Source organism: Corvus cornix, chromosome 6 (genome assembly GCF_000738735.6).
Source record: "Corvus cornix cornix isolate S_Up_H32 chromosome 6, ASM73873v5, whole genome shotgun sequence".
Taxonomy (NCBI): domain Eukaryota; kingdom Metazoa; phylum Chordata; class Aves; order Passeriformes; family Corvidae; genus Corvus; species Corvus cornix.
In genome coordinates, this window is record NC_046336.1 from 15,722,478 (window position 1) to 15,744,012 (window position 21,535).

Below are 21,535 nucleotides of genomic sequence, written 5' to 3' on the forward strand. Positions count from 1 at the left end.
AAGAAAGGATGGTTAATAACCAAGATCAAAAGGACTAACAGCCTTTATTTTTTAAATAGAAGTCCTTCCATCAAATCAATATAAAAATGTTGATGAGTGGAAGTAGTTTTAAGGCTCTAAGCTTTTCCTTGATTTGGGTACTTACATACATCCCATAGATGGTATTTTGGAGATCATAGTTCAAGCCAGCTAGTTCTGCTGCATATGCATACTCGTTGAGGGAGTCTTTGAGTAGCTCAAGGTACAAATAGGCCATGTTACAATGCAAGGGATCCACGTAAGCAAATGGGCTGGAAGAAAATGTTGAAAGTAAAATATGCAGTTTAAAATTATTTTTCTGTTTCTTTTGGCCTTTTAAGTTTGATCTGAAGGAAACAGTATCTTCTGTGATTTTATGCTGATGGATCCCATTATGAAGGATTCCTATTTCAAAGCCAAATATGAATATACCTGAAAAGAGTTACTTAGCTTGCTTATGGTTTGATGCCTAAATACAGTCAAGATCCCAGACATATTCTATTCGTGCTCATAAATCAAGACATGTTTTATTTACATGGCTGCACAGTCAGAATTCACCAGGAGTAAAAGAAACTAAACACACCAACATAATTTAACAGACCAAAATGAAAGTCCACGTACTGAACATTAATTAATACTCATACACAATCCGTTCCTATTACAAAAATTAGGAGTTCAACAATTTGTGGTATGAAAATATGCAGTACATGCCAAGTTCAGCTCTGGAGACAAGTCTGACATACCCATTTTCTTACTACCGTAATTTTTTGTGTTATCTTTTTAATGGCAATAACTCCCCAAAACCTACTGTTGCATTAGAAGCACATGATCACACACAACACTGTCGCAAATTTCTCAAAAAGAGAAATGCAACTCAAAGACTCAAGCCATGTTTCAACTGTGCTAATTGTTACATACCTGTGTGTTTTAAAGATTTGAGAAGTCAAGCCAAGTCATGTGTACTATATGTATTTCTAAAGTCTCTGAAGTGCATGTAAATTCACTACCAATTTCATGGAAATACTCAGCAGTATCGAAGCATTTGCTGTCAGGATATGGCTTGCAATTCAAACCCATGCTATTGGCATTTCTTTTCCTGAAGCAGTCAGATATTCAGAGACATGCTATTACATTTGTTTACACCTATACAGCAGGGTATTTCACTGTGTGTATCAACATTAACTTAGTAAAGCAAAGATCACACGACCACAACACACAAACCAATAACTTCAAAACACATTGCAAAGGTATTTTTAAGAAGGTTCCTCCTAGCTTTTAGCTTCTCCTTCCTTTTAGACTAAGAAAAGGAAGCACAGGAAGGGATTTTAACAAACTAAATAAATAAATTTAGAAATATCTATTTGAGAAGCACAGCCTGCTGTAGCCTGAAATCTTAACCCAGATTAAACAAACAGGTCAGTAAAAAAGACAAAAGGACGGGTATTTGCATTTCTCCCTACAATGAGATTTCCCCAAACTGAGCAATTTCAATATGCCCAATGATATAAATCCAATTACTATTGAAATTTTTAATTAAGATCAAATTCAAAGCAAAACGTAGGTCAATCCTATAAACCTTCCTCCAAACTCATTATATTATTTAGCATTTTGATACTAGAATACAGACTTAATCAGTCTGAGTGATTACTATGTCTGTATCAGTTATAAATTCTGTGTTCTCACTTAGCTGGCAAAGGCCAACTGGAAGTTTTGAAAAAAATCACAGCTACTAGATCATTAATCCTCAAGTGAAAAGTAACAGAAAACAATTATTACAACACTGTTCTGGGAGTTGCTTCCTATTACTGACAGTTTTGTAAACAAATGCTTATTTCTAGTTTACCTTTTTTTTTTTTACTAGACTCAAAGAAGTAGAACAACTCAATCACTAATGATGCATTTAAAAAAACCTGTGAAGTCTAGCCTTTGCCTCTTTCAAACAGCTGTTAAGTGACGGAGCTGGAATCAACACTGAAGTGCTAAGTTGCTACCTTTAAAGAATTTTCAAAACATCAGCACATTACATGGTATAGCCAAGATATCTCTGCTTGTTGCAGGAGGGTTGGACTGGACCTTTACATGTCCCTTCCAACACAAACGATTCTATGATATTGTGTGTATGTGGAGACATTTATACCTTTGTGTGCTCTACATAAACCAAATTACTATCTTCTATTCATTCACAAACTATTAGAGACTGGACCACTTATAGTTCACCTGAATTGATTTAAAAAACCACTGCAACTATAAACTCAGTGTCCATCAGTAAAATCCTTCATTGGATTTTGGCCAAACATAGTACAAGGAAAAGCACTGCAGCTATTGTTCTCCGAGTAAGAGATGGGGAGTTACCGTTTTGCTCCTCCACTTCCTGACACACCGAAGTTGAAACAGTTGTAACATCTGGCCTGTGGTTTCAAAAAGCAAAAAGAGAAAACGCCCAGGCAACCTATTTTCCCCAACTAGTACCAAAACCAGTACCAAGACATGACGCACTCTGAAAAAAAACCTCTGTAAATCTTTCTCCTGCAATAAAAATTTCAAGTGGTCTCTCAAAACAAGAATTCAACAGTGCATCTACGGGAGCCCCCACAATGGTCCTTCCAACACGTAACTTAATTAGGCAAAAGGAGAGTCCCCGAATTTTTTCTAGCTTTCAGCAGTTCTACACAGAAACAGCTGCACTCTAAAAACAGCCGTATTTTTTTTAATTGAAATGTTAGAAATTTATTACTTGAAAGGAACATTAAGAAGGTCCATCATTGTCATGCTCACTTAAAAAAGAAACATTATCTTCCTATGATGAAAATCATGCAAGACCAGAATTAACATTACATCATTTTATCATACATCTTGAGGTCAAACATTCATTGATAATACAGACAATGCTCTTCTAAAAATAAAATACAATCAGTTATGGGTGTCAGTTAAGTAAAATCCCAAAATTTTAAGCATTTTTTAAACTGGTTTGCATTATGCAAATGAAAACAGGACTTGAGCCTAAAACCATTATGAGAATAGCATTTCATAAAGAAAACACATCTTAAAATAGCTGTGATATAGTAATTAATTTTAAAATACATAATTATTTCTAAAGAGGGCTACTGCAATATGTAGTGGGTTCTATTGGCAGGTATATTTCAGGGATAGTAAATAAAATATAAAAAGAAAATTTGGCTTAAAATTATTCTTAGATAAACTTTTCCTGTTAATATAGAAGGAGCACATCCAATTTCTTGCTACTCAATTACTGCGTATTTTTAGATGATGCTACTCAATACTGCATATTCCTGCTATTTAAGCCTTATTACATATTCAAAGTAAGGATGAAGATTCTAAAGTGTCAATACATGCAAGAAAGTCTTTGCTGCAGAAACACAGATTCCCACTAAAGAAGAAACTTTTGGAGACTACTTTATGTGACATAGTTAACATTGCATACCTGAAAAATTCAAAGTTGAGACAAGCTTTTGGCAAAAAAAATTTGTCATCTTGCTTGAACCATAGTTTGCTCATAGCAGTGTCCTGTGTCAAGAAAAGAGGTTTTATTAAGTCATCTGACTTTTAATTGCAGTATATGCCACTATTTAAAAAAAAGTCTATTCACCACTTCAAATTGTCGCTTAGAATTATCCCCTTAAATTCATATTGCTTGAATTGCTATGTTCAATATATACAGTAAATATAGATATATTCAATATATTTTGAGATCATTAAATGACACTTCTCTCCCTTTTTCCATGCAATCACAGGCGTTCTCCATACAGTTACAAAACAGCCTTGTCTACACACTCGACTTACTCAACACTGGTCAAAAAAATGTAAGAGTGGCAGTCACCCTCCGGCTGAATAAACAGCTCTACTGCTATTTTTATCAATTGTTGACACACTTTCAAAAGGGCAGAGAGAGTTCAAGCTGTATCTAGATTCACTGTCATAGGAACACAAATTGTCATAATCCAAAGTTCAGCAAGAATGAACTTTCTACTGTCTTTGTAGCAATATATTGAAGTTTTGTACTTTTTTGTTTACTATACTTTGGAATATGAGATGATTTGTATTTTAAAAAAGAGAGGAATTAAATTCTAACTAACTTCCCAGAAGGTTAGGCAGCAAACACGACAAATACAGACAGTTTACCTTGACAAGGGCAGGGTACTGCGTTGCATCTTTTTCCAATGGCAAGATCTCAAAGTTTGTAGGAATAAACTCATTCTTCATTGGAAGCTTGAATTTCCCATTCAGGTCAGCATTTTGCCATTTCTAGATCAACAGGAGAAACAATGAGGCTATGCCAATTTCTGCTTAATTAAAGCATATATGTGCTTATTTATTTTATGATGGAACAAAAAAATCTAAAAATGCATTCCACTACCCTATGTGTAAATACTATTAAGATAACAGGGCAAGAGAGAAATAGCTGGGAAAACAAGTTGGAGTAGGCTATCTGCAGGATGAATTGCTTTTAGAAGAAGGATGACAAATAAAAAATAATTTTGAAAAGTTTACAGTAGAGACGAAGGTGGGTTTATATTTTATATTTTCTGCTATCATGAACTGTAAATTAAGATATTAAACTAAACACTTAAACAAGAATTCTAATCAAGCACATAAGTATGGTCAAGCTAAAGGAAGTGTTCCTATACAATGTCTTCAGAGCACACTCAGAAGGTCCAATTCAGCCCTAAGGTACATTTTACAGACGTATCTTCTTAGAAGATTAGAACAATAACAAGTTTCCGTAAGTATTTACCCACCTTCTTTTTTTGAGTTTTGATTTTTACAATCTCATTTAACTAGCAAAACATACTTGCTTTCTATGTTGCAAAAACTAACTTCAGAAACAGTTACATATAATAGTTTTAAAAAACTACTTTTTAAAGTACTGATCAGTTCATTAACATACAATAGAGAGTTTTAAGTTTTTAAAAATTAATGCTTACATTGTTAAGCAGCCACTGCATATTAGGGATCTTCTACAGAGAAAACAGTATAACATTCCCTGTACTTAACATGGTTTATAACCATTAAAATATGTCCAACCTATGTAATAAATATTTGAAATCTAAAAACTAATTAAGATTCTTACTTCCTTTAACATTAAACAGACTCAGTGTATGATTTTTATGCTATGAAGAACAGCAGATTTAAGCTCTCCCTTCAACTAAATGGAAAATTAGACAAAGGATTTACCACTGACTTTCATTTGCAGATATTGTAATGTTACAAATTTTAACATGCCTTAATAACTTCATCGGAAATTGCTTCTTGCTTGTACTGTGTTCCATACCAGTCCTCTGTTCGATCAGTTTTTCCTTCAAAAGACTTGGAAACGATTGCAACTCTGAAAACAAAGAGACAAAGCACTTTGGCATGAATGTGTCTGAGAAAAGACTCCGAGAAATTATTCCAAGCACTGTTTCTGCTCCATCACCAAATACCTTTACTTCTGCGAACAGCCCCTAGACAATTACAAGGTACAACAGCAAGTGTAAGTATACTGAACTACATGCTAAGGTTTACCATGAAATCAGGTTACCATTGTCATTTAATGTCACTGTTTATTTCTAAAGTGTTACAACCTAGAGTTACACACCAGTAGTGCTGCATGCAATTTCTATTTTTTAGACGCTGTTGTTGCTCCAGAAAACAGAAAGCAGTTCTTGCAGTCTTCTAAAAAACTCATGAAGTGATTCTGTTTTACATATCACCTGTATCAACACCCAAATACGTGAAAATACTGATTAGAGAAATTTTATCCTAGTCCTAGTGTCATAGAATCATAGATAACCTCGAGTTAAAAGAGACCCCTAAGGATCATCACGTTCAACTCCTCGCTTCTTGCAGGACTACCTAAAACTAAACCATGTGACTAAGAGCATCATCCAGGTGCTGCCTGAACTATAGAACACACCCAAAAAAAAGAAATCCAGAATAAAGAAAATTACAACCTTATCAGTACTTTAGTAGTCTACGTGATAGGTATCAAGAAAACTCCTCTAATTCTATTAAACAATCTACAACACAAGAGTATTCAATGGAAGTGGCTAGCTTCAAGAGTAAACAGATGTTTCTAAGAAATCAGAAATGGTCAGAAAGGTAGCACAATTACCTGTTCTGGGCATGGCTGAACACCTGCTTGCCCATGGGAAGCAGTGAATTAATTCCTTGCTTTGCTCTGTGCATAGCTTTTGCTTTCCCTATTAAACTGTCTTTATCTCAGCCCACAAGTTTTCTGGCTTTTACCCCTTCTGATTCTCTCCCTGATCGCACTGGTAGGTGAGTGAGCGAGTGGCTGTCTGGGGCTTGGCTGCTGGCTGGGGTTAAACCACAACACAGGTACGAAGTTGCTAAGAGATTACAAAAACCATGAAGTCTCTTAGAATTTCAGAGCAACCTAGCAGGTCTTTTTGTGCATAAATAAATAATAAAAATAAGACAAAGATGTGAGCGTTTTAAGTGAAAAAACTATCCTGATAAAATTCCAATAATCATATGTTTAGAGCAGCAAGACAAAGATGTTTTATGCTAGAATATACTGTTAGAATATGTCTGTTATTCAACATTTCCTCCTCCTACCCTTCTCCAACATACTGATGCTCAAGCAGTAGTGACAATCCAAGGACCCAAACATTTCCTGCACAAACACAGTAAAATTCAAGAGCTAAAAATAATTGTATACTCACTGTATAGAAAATAAAACTGTGGAAATCAAAATTGTAATTCTTCAAGCAGTTCTGCTTCAAGAAATCCTCCTGCCTTCCCTTTATCCCAAATCACTACTGGAATGATTACTGACATTTTGAGCTGTCAAGAACATACCCACAATAATAGAAACTAATCAAAAGGCATTTTGTCTGCCCAAGAATTACAGCTTAAGACAAGACCAACAGGAAAGACGACCAGGACACAAGAAGAGGGGAAGAGAAGCACCCCAGGTAGAAATACTACGCCATGCAGGTATTTCAGTACATTGCAATCCATCTCTAAAATCACCAATTATTATTTTTGTTTTTCATTTCCCTGTTGTCCTGTATGGCACTATGAACATCCGTATGATTTAAGACAGTGTGGAAATGAACCAGGAAAGCAAGACAGGCAATCAGGTAATTTTCAACAGCACCTGCTTAAAGTATATTTAGACACAACCAGTGCAATTAGGCTTGATCCATTCATGGATATGGAACACAACAAACTAAAAATGCAATTTACTTCTGTATATTCTTGTATGTGCAACTGGCTGCGGTCCCCAATTTCAAAAACAAGCACAGCTTCTATAATGTGATACATATTTACTAAATATTATCTTGTTTTTCACTCTCCTGAAATCTAAATTTAAGCTACAATTGAGATATCCACAGGACAATGTTACTTGGGAAGAGAACGTGTGCTTTAAAATGAATGTACTTCCACAAAAGATTATCAACTATTATACTCCAGATTTTGAGTAACAAAACTCAAGGTTCTAAGGGTGAAAAAGTAATCGAGTTAGAAAACTTAGTCAGTATTTGCGACATTAATAAAAAATGTGTCAAAGCAAATTTATTCTTATAAAAGATTAATTGATTTTTTTAGGACCTAATTTAAACTTGTCTTCCAAATTATGGTATTGTCAAACAATGGAAAAAATTACTTCTATCTCATTCAAACGCATAACATAACGTGACAGACAAAAATAGCAGAAGCCTACATTTGTTCATAGATGAACAACGTTCCCTCACAACCATTAGTAAAACTGATGTGAGGCAACACCTGCTATTCAAAGCCACTCACATAAAAATCCCCCCAGAAACCAGAGTAAGGGGAAACTACATGCAGAGAGATGCTGCTGGGGTGCAGCACTCTGATCACTCTGCAGAAGCACAAGTTATTTCTTAGGGTTCAGTAAAACTAAGTTGCTACAAAGGATTTGTAGGGGGAAATAAGTGAATAAAATTGTGATTTTCAAAACTGTTGCTCAGATCCAGTGCAACTAAAAAAAACCACATACATTTCTAGCACGTTTACCTTCAGGGGTGAGCATCACCAACTGCACTGAGATAACTTTGCTCAGAGTCTGTGAAATTCCAGTAGTTAGAAATCTCTCTATCAACATTTTTTGGCATTCATTTTATTTTTCTTCCCTCTAGGATAGTACTAGTGCTGCACTTCTGCTATCAAGAGAGGAAAAAAGCCCACTTACTATCCAGGGGAAAATGTTCTTTAGCTGCTTAATCTGGTGAGTCACTATCTTTTTAAATTTTAATAAGAGCATTTATTTTGCAGATGTTGAAGGGAAAAAATGTCTTGGAAATGATAGGAAAATAACATTTTTCAGCTAAGGTTGCAACACATGCCAAGTCTATTCCCTTATCGTCACAGATGGCTGGTAAAACCCAATATAGTTTGAACAAGTAAAAATGATACTTACATTTTAAAATGTTTCTCTCTTAGGGGAATTAAGGCACTAATTGCAACAACTAGTGCATGGGGGTGGGAGGAGAATATGAACAGTTCCTGTTATGGTTCAGTCAAATGGAAGTACATGTGCATACTTACTACCATCTGTATGAATTTTTTTTTTCATACTTTTTAAACTCAAAGTTTGTTAAGAAAATAGTATTTGAAAAACTGTACTTTTTAAAAAGACATTAAATGCAGTTACTACAATATAGCTATGCCAAGAAGTCCTTAGTATAGGTGAATGAAAAGGAAATTATAAATAAAACCAGAATACAAAGGAAAAATTCAAATCAATGCCAACTGAACCACCTCAAGACAGAATGCATGCAAGGCATAAAAAGAAAAAAAATCAAGAAAACCATGAAAACAATGCCAAACAACAGGCAAAGCTGGGATGTGGCACATAATAATTCTTTCATAAAAAGGGAGAACAGAAAGGTAAACAAGAGGATACATATCAGTAAATGGTGGATAACCAAACATATAGATATTTAAAGCAGATGTGCACAGGTTTTTTTATTAGTATATAAAATTGCTCAAGAAAAGACGAAAGAAGGGAGCAGGCTACCAGATTAATAATTCATTACGTTCATATAGATACAGATTAATTTTTTTAAAAAGTTAACACAAAGGGATGCTTTTATTAACATCTGTAATCTCAACTCATTCTTCAAGAGAGCCCGCCAAAAATAAAATCCACAGTGGCTTTCTTTAATCTTTGTAATGTACCATGAAATCACTTACAATAATACTTAAACAAGTTTCCCCTTCCCAAGATAATGTATCTTGCCAGAAATTTAAAATAAAAGATACTATAAAATTATATTCCCTGTTATATCATACTATACTTCGAAGGATCCTAGTTAAGTAGAAGATTTTTTAAATTGCAGTTCATTTCATTCTACTTCTAAGGATAAGTGCTTAAAATACATCTAAAAGGAATATAGTACTATATGTAAGTTACTATTTTCCTTCAATCAAATGAAAGTAGGAAAGTCTGATTAGCTCAGATCTTTAAACATCTGATGCCCCAAATAAAAAATTTAATTCCCAATTAAAATTGACTTATACTTTTAAATCCAAATAAAATCAGCTTCCACAGAAGCTACAAAGAGGCATAACCATAACTTTTTAGTCTACACTGAAAAAAATGTGTCATCTAGGGCAGCAGGAAAAAGCAACATGACACTTGGGAATCTTAAATTTAGATTGATGTTTTGGGTTTCTTTTTTAAGTTATACTTCCTTGAGAATACAAATAGTCTGAACATGGAGAGAACTAAGATGTGAATGTATAGTTGTTGTGGTAAAGACAAACACCAACAGTCTTAGTCTACACATAATAAGCAACAGAATTATCATTACTCTGACCATATACCATTCAAACTCAAAGCATGCCTGCTGCTACATCATTACAGACCTGCAGGCCTCATTCCATCCATGTTAGACTTGCACTGCTTTGTTGAATTTGGATGCTAAAAATGCATTTAATCAATCTTTGGACAGTCTCCATGTTGTACATATTTTTATTTAAGCCACAGCAGGACAGCTGTCAGCATAGCTATGGGCACTTAAGCTTCAGAGAAGTAACCCACTTGTATTTATTATCTTTAAGCCCTACTAAAATCTCTGCAACAAAGATAATATATAATTTCTTTAACAATTAACTGAAGAGGCCATAAAAACAGGTTTATTCCAGTTCTGGAAGTCCTTTTTTTCTCCCAATATTTAGCACCCTTTTTATCCAAAATTTTTAAATTACATATTTCTTCATCTATTAAATTACATCTATTTCTTAAGCAGGTAAAGTGAATAGATAACATAATTAGTCCTGAAGGAAGATTAAACATCACATACAGCATCCAAAAACCACCAGCTAGAAGAAAGCAAGGTGAGACACATGACATTTAAAGCCCACAATTACAGAGACCCACCTAAGTTACTAATGACCAATTCTGAAACACCTATCTCCATTATCTGAAGGATCAAATTATTATTTATAGTTGCTTAATATACCAAAGTTCATCTTCAGTTCGTATTTGTTCTAGGTATGTTCCATCCTGAAAAAAATCTAGTTTTTATTTAAAATTAATCCGCAATTACCAAGTGTGGAGAAAATGTCCATTTACCAAAAGTCACTTTGTCAAACGGGAGAAGGCTGATGTAACCTTACAAAACTACCACAGGAAGATACTAATACTAAAAAACAAAGCCAAGGAATATGTCGATGAGTTAAACAAAACTAATATGATAGTAAGCCATTACTTTCTTTGGTTACTAATGTTTCAAGAATGCTACAGCTAAATTCTGTATCTTTTTAGAATGACTATTTCCATTCCAATTAGATTCTTGCTCATCTTGCTCTTTTATTGTCCAACCCCCCTTTATTTCAGCAGTGGACAAAGAGGAATGCAGAATTGCCAGGTGCAGATATGGGCCTATGTTACCTACAGCAAAAGAACATTGGGAAATGGATGTTTGCTATGTAACTGAAAATACACACCACATTCTTCTAAAAATCATCGCCACTATTCTTACACTACAGGCCACATTCTACAGACTTGAATTTTCTCCCTCTACCAGTATTCTCTACACTTTCCTTTCTCACACCAGTAACTTTTGAACAAGGTTCACTATGGCTATCTTATGCTGAAGAACTGTCAGCTGGAAAGAGCGTCAAAAGACTGGCACAGCCAGCAACAGGAGTAACACAGAAAATGAGTGAGGAGTGGTCTGTAGCATCCAGTAGCATCTGACAAGCTGAAGAATCTATGAATGTATTCATTTCTTCCAGCAATTTTTCAGTGTTTAAGTAAGAAGGTGCTTTGTAAGTTCTCTGGGTAGTAACAAAGACACAATTTACATAATGAGTAAGATAATATTGACTATTTTCTTGCAATGTCAAGAGCTATGCTTCAAAGCTATGTGAAGATATAATAACATCAGATCTCATTAACACCTGCAGCTTCTTTACTACATCAGCAATAGCTCAGGTTTACCTATTACTTGTAAGCAATTCTAAAACCAGTTAGAAGTTCACATTCATGTGGAATTCGGTAAAGCTTTCTACAGAGAACAAGTAATTAAACATTCTCTATGTTAATTACTAAAAACTGTTTGCATGTTAGAGGAATCGAATTTTAGAGAACTTGGGTGGTAGAGCAACATGAAAATACATTCAAAATAGACAAGTATGAAATACTTTAGGAAAGAGAACAGGAAATTTTCATTAAAGTATTGTTTGTTCAAAATCTGATCTCTTGACATAATCAAGCTTCAGCTGAAGTATCCCACACACATTACACCCAGATGCACACCCACACACAAAGATAAAGGCCCTTCTTTAAAGGGCATTAATTACTATGGCAACTACTGTTGCTGATACAGGCAACTCCATTTATTCTATCATTACTTGCATATGCCTAGAAACACCAGAACCCTATGACATTTGCAAACACAGTTCACAACCCAAGTTTATCTGACTTTATCCAATAATTATTTGAAATGTATCAACCTTTGAAAATAAATTAACATATATCTAAGACTTACTCATCCAAAGAAACACAGTAAAGATTTTTCAATCACATTTCTTTTGGAGCTGCAAGAGACACCTAAGATTTTGTGTTTCCATTAATTTATCTGCTTTCTTATAATGTTTGTGTTAAAATAAAATTTAACTTACCGAACATTTTCTGGTCTCAATTTATCCAGTACCATCTCTATTAAATCAGGCCTGAATTCTTCAAGTAAATATTCAGCAGCCAATACTTCTTCTATAGGATAATACTAAAAAACAAAGCCAAGGAATATGTAGATGAGTTAAACAAAACTAAGCATGAAAAAGCTACGGTTCAGTACAGGAAACAAAAGCAAACACTTCTGGTCACTAAATCTGTATTACCTTGGTAATTTCAAATTAGGAGTGTGTAAGATGTTTTAAAATCACTCCCAAAACTAAAAAAGAGGGAGTAGCATTCTAACTATGCAATCATATTTCTCATGTGTTAGGCAATTTTATATACTGTATATTTGCGATTCTTCTCTCTTGGAATATTTTATGTCTCAATATAGAAAGTCACCCACCTCTAAATAGTATTTTGACTAAAGTAAAAATAACATGGTAAATGCTGACCCCTGCAGGATATTTCTAAAGATAGAAGAATACCAAGTACTCACTAGAGTGCATTTGGGGAAAACAAAACATAAATAAGCAAAATAAAACAAACAAAGAAACAAAAAATATAGGGTTTTTTTAGAACTCTCTAATCATTCAATTCCTATTTACAGTAATTTAAAGGAAACTATATTTCAATATCTAAAAGCATAATGAAACTTTAAACACTTTTAATTCTAACCTTTTTTATTTAGGGCCAAACTGAAAATCTCTTAAGGTACATGGCAATTTAAGAAGGAAAAAAAAAGTTAAAACTCATCTGAAAATTATTAATGTGGTTGAGAGGAGAACTTTCTTGATAAACACCTGTTTACCAAGGGAAAGTTACCAGGTGACATAGGCACCGAGTAGTTTGCCATATAGGTGTACTTTTTCAACCAGAGAGCAAAATGGCTTTCTGAATTACATACATTATACAAAAAATTACAGTGGAATGACTTCCAGAACAGAGAGTAACTCACAAAAAGGATTCTGGAAAAGAGAAAGCGTTGTGGGGGTGGAGATCAAGGACAATGAACCAAGCCTATGCTATAAAAAATTCAAATGTGAATGCTAAAGATCCAGAATCTGCTGCTCCTTTAACTACTAAAGCAGAGTGAAAATTACCATTCATACTGCAAAGCAAAGCAAAAGAAAGGCAGTTAAAAAAAAAAAAAAAAAAAAAAAAAAAAAAAAAGAGTCCCGATTCAATACCCTGCTCTTTGGAACACTGCTGGCAACTTCCTGGCCTGATTTTTGGAGACGGCAATTGTAATCAGAAATGATCCAACAAACAGAAGCCACTGAAAGACTGTTTCAGAAGTCAGAACTCCATCTCTTAGAGATTTTAGGCATTTGACAGAACCAAAGCAAGAGACAGCATCCCAAGCAGGAGCTCTTTAAATATCCATTTCCATGTTTTCAGCCAAGTCTAATGCTTTTTAGCAAACAGAAAGAAAATTTGAAAATTAAAGATCATTATTTTAGAGATTAAAGGTCTACAACCAGTAGCAGTAATTCCTGCAAAGAAAACAAAAATTTCTCTGAATAGATGCAGACACTAGCTATGCAATGAAGAATGGCTGCAAAAAGTTATAAAAGTTGCATAATTTCACTAGACAAAAAAACCCCTCAACAACCCTATCTAAATCTTCCATTTGTGCAAAATCAGGGAATTTTGTAACAAGTATTAAAGACCAAGTAAAAGCTACATGATTATTCTTTCAGTACCAATATGCAATCATATCAGTAAAAACAAGCATTTGTAATTTGCAATCTTAATACAAACATTTCTGCTTACTGCAGTATTTCAACACTGTGAACTAAGGAACACAGTGTTTATGATAAAATATTATTTCTCTAATACTGCCCTAGAGAACACTTAGCTCCCAACCAAACACAATGGCAAGGTACATATGTCTTAAAAAACACTGAAACAGATCAAACAGCACCTCCAGTTACTGTATTATCATTTCTACCTAGTACAGAAGTATAAAATGGTAGAGTGAACAGAACGTGACTTATTGACTGCCAAAACTAAGGTCTGTGCAGCATACAAGAAGTGCAAAGGACCTTTGCAGATGCCTGTATTTATTAAGTGGATAATCAAACATACTGCTAAATGATTGTTAAAAAAACCAACCAAACAAAAACAACCTCCTCCACTTACATGCAACATTCCTCCAAGCTTTGAAGTGTAACCTCGTGGTCGCTCCTTATCTTTAAACCTGAATGCCACAGCATTTAGATCCTAGAAAACAATGTACAAATGATCAAAGAGTATAAATTAAAGCCTATTTTAAGAATAATTACTGGCTACTTAATTCCTTTTTATAATGAAAGAAAAGGAAGTACTTTTGCTGTATCCATGTTATAGCAGTTAGACAAGTACCTAACACAAGTTTTCAGTAATATTCAAGTTGCATCAAATTCACAACCAATTTGTGATAGTCTCATAATGTCAAGTGTTATACAAGTCGTGTAAGTACTTTTCATAGTAAGAGATCTGCCCCACCTCTCATATATTTAAATTTCCTGATAATTTGAAAACACACCAACTCTGATACAACCAGTACACAGTGTTCCAGTGCAATGTTTGTCGTAAGTTAGCAAATCGAAGCCTCTCTCGTCCTTTTTCCTTGCTTTTGTTCAGTCAGCCAAGAGTAAGTTTAGAGCCAGAAAAAGTGTGTTTCTTTTTGCTGTCTCAGCCACAGAAATAGAACACAACATTCTCAGGATACAATGGCAAGGGTGAATTAAAGAGATTGAAGACTTTAAAGCCAGTGAAAAGGACGGTCCATCCTTCCATGAAACCATGCAGATAAACTGATTCATTCAACAGTTCAGCTGAAAGTAAACTCAAAAAGATTCTTTTCATACTGGTTTGCCAGCTCTCTGACTCACCCCACAGTCTCGGGAGTGCTGGGGTGGAGAGAAGAGGAGCAAGGGAAAGACAGAGGGATAAGACAGAAGAATTAAACTACCTTGATCAAACCTTGTATTTGCTTACTCTGTCAGTGAAACAAATCCACGGGACTTTTAGCAGAGGATAACAAGACTTGAGACTACTTTCACAGGTATACAGTGTTAAAGTGTAGGAAATAAAGCTAACCCAGCTGCAGAACTTCTACTTTGGAGAGACTCAACAGTTTTGATCAACAGTTTTGATCAAATAACACTAAGATGGAACAAGAAATCTTTACCCAAGCATATGTACTGAACCAATGACACTATATATAGAAATAACACTGGGTTTGTTTCACACTGACACTGAGAAGAGCAGTGCTGCCTGATAGGACACTTTACATTTTTGCTCTGTGCACACAGAACTACCCAGCCTTGAAAGAAGCATGAACAGTTCAGCAAAAACTGACATGTACTGCCAAAGTACTTCATGAAAAGCCTTTAGTTGATTTTCCAAAAAGGTGGTGGCAACAAACAGCAGATTAAATGTCTATTGCCATTACAATCTTAACGATACAATTTGACACACAAAAGGAGGGAGGGGTAGAATAACAGCCATTTCAATTTCCAATTCAATGTTACTCCTCAACAGTAAATGTTTTCCCCCCTTCTTCAGTGAAGACTAAGGGAAGTTATGTAAAATCCTTGTGGACAGAGTAAGATCCTTCTTCCTTCACCTCCATTATGCTATAGTAACTCCCAGCTCTATGAGAGCATTTCACACCCATGTTAAGACAATGTATTCTGAATGTACTTGTCATTTGTGTCATTGCATCTTAAAAATTAATAAACTTAATTACCACGTGATTATTAAATGCTACTTACAAAGTCAAATAATCCAATGATAAAAAAGAGTTTGTAAAAATACAACCACCACATATGGTACAGCCCCAATTACTTACCTTGCACTCTTGGAAAACCCATTCTTGAGGTCCTTCTGTACGTAGTTTTTGAATATATTGAAACATGTGCAAAATAATATCTTCAACATGCACTGAAAAGAAAAAAATAATTCACTCAGTTCTGCACAGAGAAGAAATTTAAGGAACACAAAAATGGTTTTATTTTTAATTACACTTTGACACATCAAGATCTTTAAGTACATCTGCAATCCCACCAAAGTTAAACTTGCTTTTCCCAAACATGAATTTAAGGTGCTTATGTCCCCAGCTAATTCCAAGAATTGCACTGAACATGTCTTTACATGAAGATACTGATTTTCAATATAATTTAACTTGCATCTAAATAGTATGAATAAGTAGCACACAAAGGTGTTAACAGCTCTTCCTTTAAAGAAATTTAAATAAAGTATTTAATTAAATAACTTAATATAACCTTAAGTAAGTTGATTTCTTATGTTAGGCGAAGTGTGTTAGCATACTTAGAGGAACTAAACACAGAATAAGAAGTTCACTAAAATAAATTGCCTTTTAAGCTACAATCACAATTAGTCTCTTCAGATACAAACACAAAACCATCAGATCAGCAATAACATGGAATACAGATGGTGCTTCACTTACAAAGTCCTTCTTCTGTCAAGTCCACATTAATGATGAAAAACATGAAACCTCTAGCACCTTCCTTCTGGCCTCCAACAAGAGTATTTACCCATCCTATGTCATTAAAAAGAAACTATATTACATAAACAAATCTAAAATAATTTATGCAACTTTTTGCATGCTTCAGCAACATCATTTTTGAAAACCCATTTTGATTCATTTACATGTTTTCCTTTACTTCCTTCATGCCTACTGCAACAGTGCAAGTTAAACATAACACAAGTCAGATCTATCCAATTTTGTATTCTGAGTGATGTAACAAACTCAAGATCATTTGATTACTGGATAATTTACTTCTGTTTTGAACAGAATGATACAAAGTAAAACAGCGAAAGGTACACCCTTGTAATCTTCCAGACATTAAGGGACCTGACAGTAGTCTCCAAGTTAGTGACAAAATAGAGACAAGATCATTACGTTAAAGTTCGTGTAACTCTCTAAATAAGGCACATAGAGGGGAGTCCAAGAAATAATAGCCTCAGCAGCCTGAGTGACTGTTACCTATTTATTCCTACCTGCTGCAGAAACAAAAATAAAGCACAAAATTGTTCAGATTACTCAAACAGATTAAGGCTTTTAACACATAGGAATCTATCTCAAGTGAAACATGATTAAACTTTAAATAACTGTGTGATCAAATATTTTTCAATTCTCTACCCTCAAAGGACTTACCTTTGGCTTTAAGCTCTGATAAAAGACTCCCCGGGCCTTCATGCCCAATCAGATGGCCAAGGTAATGACCAGGGTTTGATTTATAGTACTTTTGAAGGTCTGGTATAGGAAACGTGACATAAAGATTTCTAATGTCCTTAATCGGTACCACTTTATAAAGTTGCTGAGGGGAAAAACAAACAAGAAGACCCATGAACAAAGGGAAACTCATCTATTAGATTCATCTCAGGAGCATGTATCATGTTCCCTTCACACACACACATTACAAACACATCTCCCAAATCTCAAAAATAAAGGTATCTAAAACATAGGGCAACACTTCAGCCATTCATGGTACAAACAAAAAAAATTAATGATCTCACAGTTGCTTACAACTGCAACCAAATGTGCAACCTCTACTATAAACTATACAAAACTATATTCAGCATGGAAAAGTAGGTGGAAAATGAATAAAGAAACATGGAATTTAACAGGGACATTGATAAAAGAGTAGTGAAGTGCAAAATGTAATACTGAAACATTAAAAAAAAAACATTTAAAATATACACCCGGGATGGAAGATGTATCTCTATACATACCCGGAGATGCTCTTCTTGGAAAGGATGTTCAGGAAACTCGGGTATAGGGACATTTTTATTCTCTACTTCTGAAAATAACTTTACCACTAAGCAAGTCAGCTCATCCAAGGATTCTAGAATAAACATCAGAAAAAAATCAGTCATTATAGGAAGATTCCGACAAACTTTTTTTTAATATTGCTTGGGAGAGCCATGAATTATACAGAAAGGCAGTTTTAATGATGTTATGATTTTTAATTCTAGTACGGAAATAAATATTCATATTTGAATTTTGAAATGTAACATGCTAGAAGCACCATGCTTATTAAAGGAAAGCTTCAATCATGATTAAAATAAACCCTGTAACTGAAAATATATCTTTCTTTATGTTTTACAGACTAATCTAAGCTAGAACTGAAAGGTACATCAGGTATCAAACACCTACAAAAATAAACATTCCAAAAAAGTTTAAGGGACATGGAATTACAGCTGCAAATTTTCTAGAGTGAAAGTATCTTTGCCAAAGCTTGAATTTGCTTTAGCCTCAGTTCATGTCCAGTACTTCAGGTACACTGTGAGCCAGGTATGTCCCTAGCACCCAACACACACACACACACCTGCGACCTGTTCAAGCACTTCTAATTTTACATCCATTCTAATTTCAGTCTGTGACTGCAGTACTTCGCAAGAATGAGAGCAGACCTTTTGCAGAAAGAATGTGACAATGTGCATTAACTCACCTAAACTGACCTATAGCCTTTCTGTTGAAATTCTGCCTTCAAAATTGCTATCTGCCTCAAGAAATGCTTTTTGGAGCACTTCTCAAAGTGAGCATAAGATAAAAAAGATTCATCTGACAATTTTTTAGTGAATGTCTTTCAAGGGTGGTTACTGGAAGAAACAAAACATCCGTTTCTTGGATATCTCAAAGTACAGCCTTAATCCTTGAAAGATTTCTATAAGCAGTTACCTTGTTACCGAAACAATCCCAGTTAGATTGAAAAAGTAGAATCTTTCCTGCTCAATATATGCATGCTCCTACACTACACTAACTGAACTGTGCTGGGGAAAACAACTAACAAAATAATGCAAGCCAAGAGGGTCCACTATATATTACAATTTTGTGAACTGCATGTTATTCTATTAAAAACGACTAATTTTCATGCATATCAGCAAAATACACATTCATTTAATCTTGCAGTGACAGTTTTCTTTAGCACAGATTCACAGTTGCCAAGGTGATTCTTACTGAAAAAGTTTCCATGTAAAATTCCTCAGTGAATTTTGCTTTTGATTAGATAAAAAACTCATTTTCTTCCATTCATATTCACCATCCAAGCATTACTGTGAAACACCATAAAAATACCAGTCTGCCAGCACATTTACAAAGAGCAAACAGTTTTCAACACACTTATTAAGCTTTTGGCAAAACCATATAAAGTATCATCTCAACTGTGGAAGGTTCTAAGCAGTTGGAACCTCCTTTTTTTTTTTCAAGTATATACATAAAGTCTTAACCAACACAACAAAACTCACCTCTTCCTAAGACACAAATGGCCATTAAATTTGATGAATAATAAGTAGAATGGAACTTCAGTAGCTCTTGCCTTACATCTATTCCTTCTTTGGTTGGTCTAGTTTCCAGAGTGAATTTGTTCCCTGTAACATAAAACCAATTAACAATATTTTATGTTTAACAGTATTTAATGTTTATGAACTTACAGATCAAAAAGAAATATATAAATTCATCAGTCTGCTTTCCTTTGGATGGACAGTAATTCTAAAAATAATCAATATGCATAATAAGAAAATTGGATCAATAGTGTCTTATGTTTTAAATATTTTGCCTATACTCCTCACCATTTGCAGACAAATTAAATGGCAAAGTTCTAGACACTCTACTCTGTTCACTCCCACAGCATCAATACATAAGATAAAATAAAATAACATAGAGTTAAAGCTTCAGTTCAGTAACTGTGCTGTTACAGTACTGGAGTACATTAGGAAGCAACAGTCAGAAGACTGCAGATGTAGGAAAATGGACACTAGCCAGTGCAGAAGAGCTGGGAAAATTACTTGACACTGAGGGTAATGATGGAGAAGAATCACCATCATAAGCATTAATTCAGGGAGATCAGTGAAGGATATCTGGGCACAAATGCACACCCTTAAAAAGAAACCTGGAAGCTGCATTTGTTCCTATGGACAGACGAGGAATAATGGAAGGTTTGCTGACCAAACAGGGTGCACAGCAATGAGGAGTGACCTGAAGCATCAAATGGAGTAATTCCTGTACTCTGCGAGATTAACCTCCCAGCTGACCAAAAGGAAACAATAAGGATGCCAAATGCATCGCAGCTGTCAACTCTTTGGGTAAATAGAAACCATCAAAGCTGAGCTCTACTTCTGCAAAGTCACATCTACTGGAAGGCTGTGTGCTGTAATTTAATCTCAGAATCAGAATCTAATCTAAGGAGAAGAGAATATGACTACTGCTGTTGAATTTGAGCACATTTTAGGTATTCTCCCCAAGAAAACATTTCACTTCTGTGAGCTACACAACATTCTTAAACTGCACAATACTATTTCTGCAATTTCCACTTATGTTTTCTGTGTGCTACATAAAAATTAAATAATGTCTTCAGTAGCAGACATTACAGAATGTACTCTGAACACCTGCCTACTAATGCACAGTTCCCAAGGCTTTATTTTAAAATCTACCTGTTTGGAGAATGGAGTTACAGTTGCACTTTTACAGCCAGCCTCTCTTTACTGGTTAACAGAGCAATACCTGCTCTTGTGGCAGGTGGCTACCAGACCCACAACTATGCCCACCATCAACAGATGTAAAGGTATTCTTGTCTTTCTTGAGACAGAGGAAGAAACCACTCCCTTAAAGCCCATTATCTGCTCTCCCATCCTCCTACTATACCCAATATTTGAGTCAATTATTCATCGAGCAAACTGACCCATCCACGAAACACTTTTTTTTGAGCACATTATGCTCAAAAACAGCACAGTCCTGTAACTTTAACAGTTTCAAAAATAAATTCACATAGAAAATAATGCCTATTAAAAAAACCACCCAACATTTAAACTTCTACCAAAGCATCAAACATCTGTGGTTTTGCCCAGAACTATGGTATCTTAACTTTTATGCTTTTTGAATTGAGGTTTTAGGGTGTATATTCTCAATTGTTACTAAGCGTTCTGTGAATAATTAAGCCTGAACAATAAAAAAAATACAGCCGTAAGACTGGGATTTGGCCAAGATCACTCTATCTGTCTCCTCCTCTTGTGCTCTATGGTTCAGATTTTGTTTCTATATTCCTACTCAGTAATTTTCATGATGTTTTGCTGATCTTTCTGATTTGACCTAGTCACTGTCATCTAGTCTAAATGCAGTATTAGTTAACAAAAAGCATATGACTAACAACAATTTAAATACAATTCATTCACTTTGTTATGCACAAAGACTTAACAGTACCAAATTATGACAAATCCAGTAATTGGAAAACAGCACTCACTGCAGCAATTATCAGAATCATAAAGGTTGCTTCATCGTTGTACTCCAAGTCTTGGACCACTCTTTTTCCTATGCTTTTGTCTAGCTCTGTTTGGTCTATGATGTGAAAAATGTCATAAAGCGCCAAAATAAACATGTATGGAGAG

The 21,535-nt window shown here is 34.7% G+C and overlaps 1 protein-coding gene across 5 annotated transcripts in view; it reads right to left on the reverse strand.

Moving 5' to 3' along the window:
* Positions 1–21,535, reverse strand: part of IDE (insulin degrading enzyme) — a 54,289-nt gene that overhangs the window by 21,235 nt on the left and 11,519 nt on the right. For 4 of the 5 annotated variants that reach the window (XM_039554377.1, XM_039554375.1, XM_039554378.1 and 1 more), the window contains exons 5-15: positions 19,400–19,522; positions 17,885–17,997; positions 17,307–17,469; positions 16,596–16,688; positions 15,978–16,069; positions 14,282–14,362; positions 12,142–12,245; positions 5,260–5,362; positions 4,159–4,281; positions 3,461–3,543; positions 146–290 (exon numbers count right to left, since the gene is read on the reverse strand). In XM_039554377.1, the coding sequence (XP_039410311.1) occupies positions 146–290; positions 3,461–3,543; positions 4,159–4,281; positions 5,260–5,362; positions 12,142–12,245; positions 14,282–14,362; positions 15,978–16,069; positions 16,596–16,688; positions 17,307–17,469; positions 17,885–17,997; positions 19,400–19,522 (1,223 nt within the window). The remainder of the gene's footprint in view (positions 1–145; positions 291–3,460; positions 3,544–4,158; positions 4,282–5,259; positions 5,363–12,141; positions 12,246–14,281; positions 14,363–15,977; positions 16,070–16,595; positions 16,689–17,306; positions 17,470–17,884; positions 17,998–19,399; positions 19,523–21,535) is intronic. The other variant, XM_039554376.1, reaches the window with a different exon arrangement.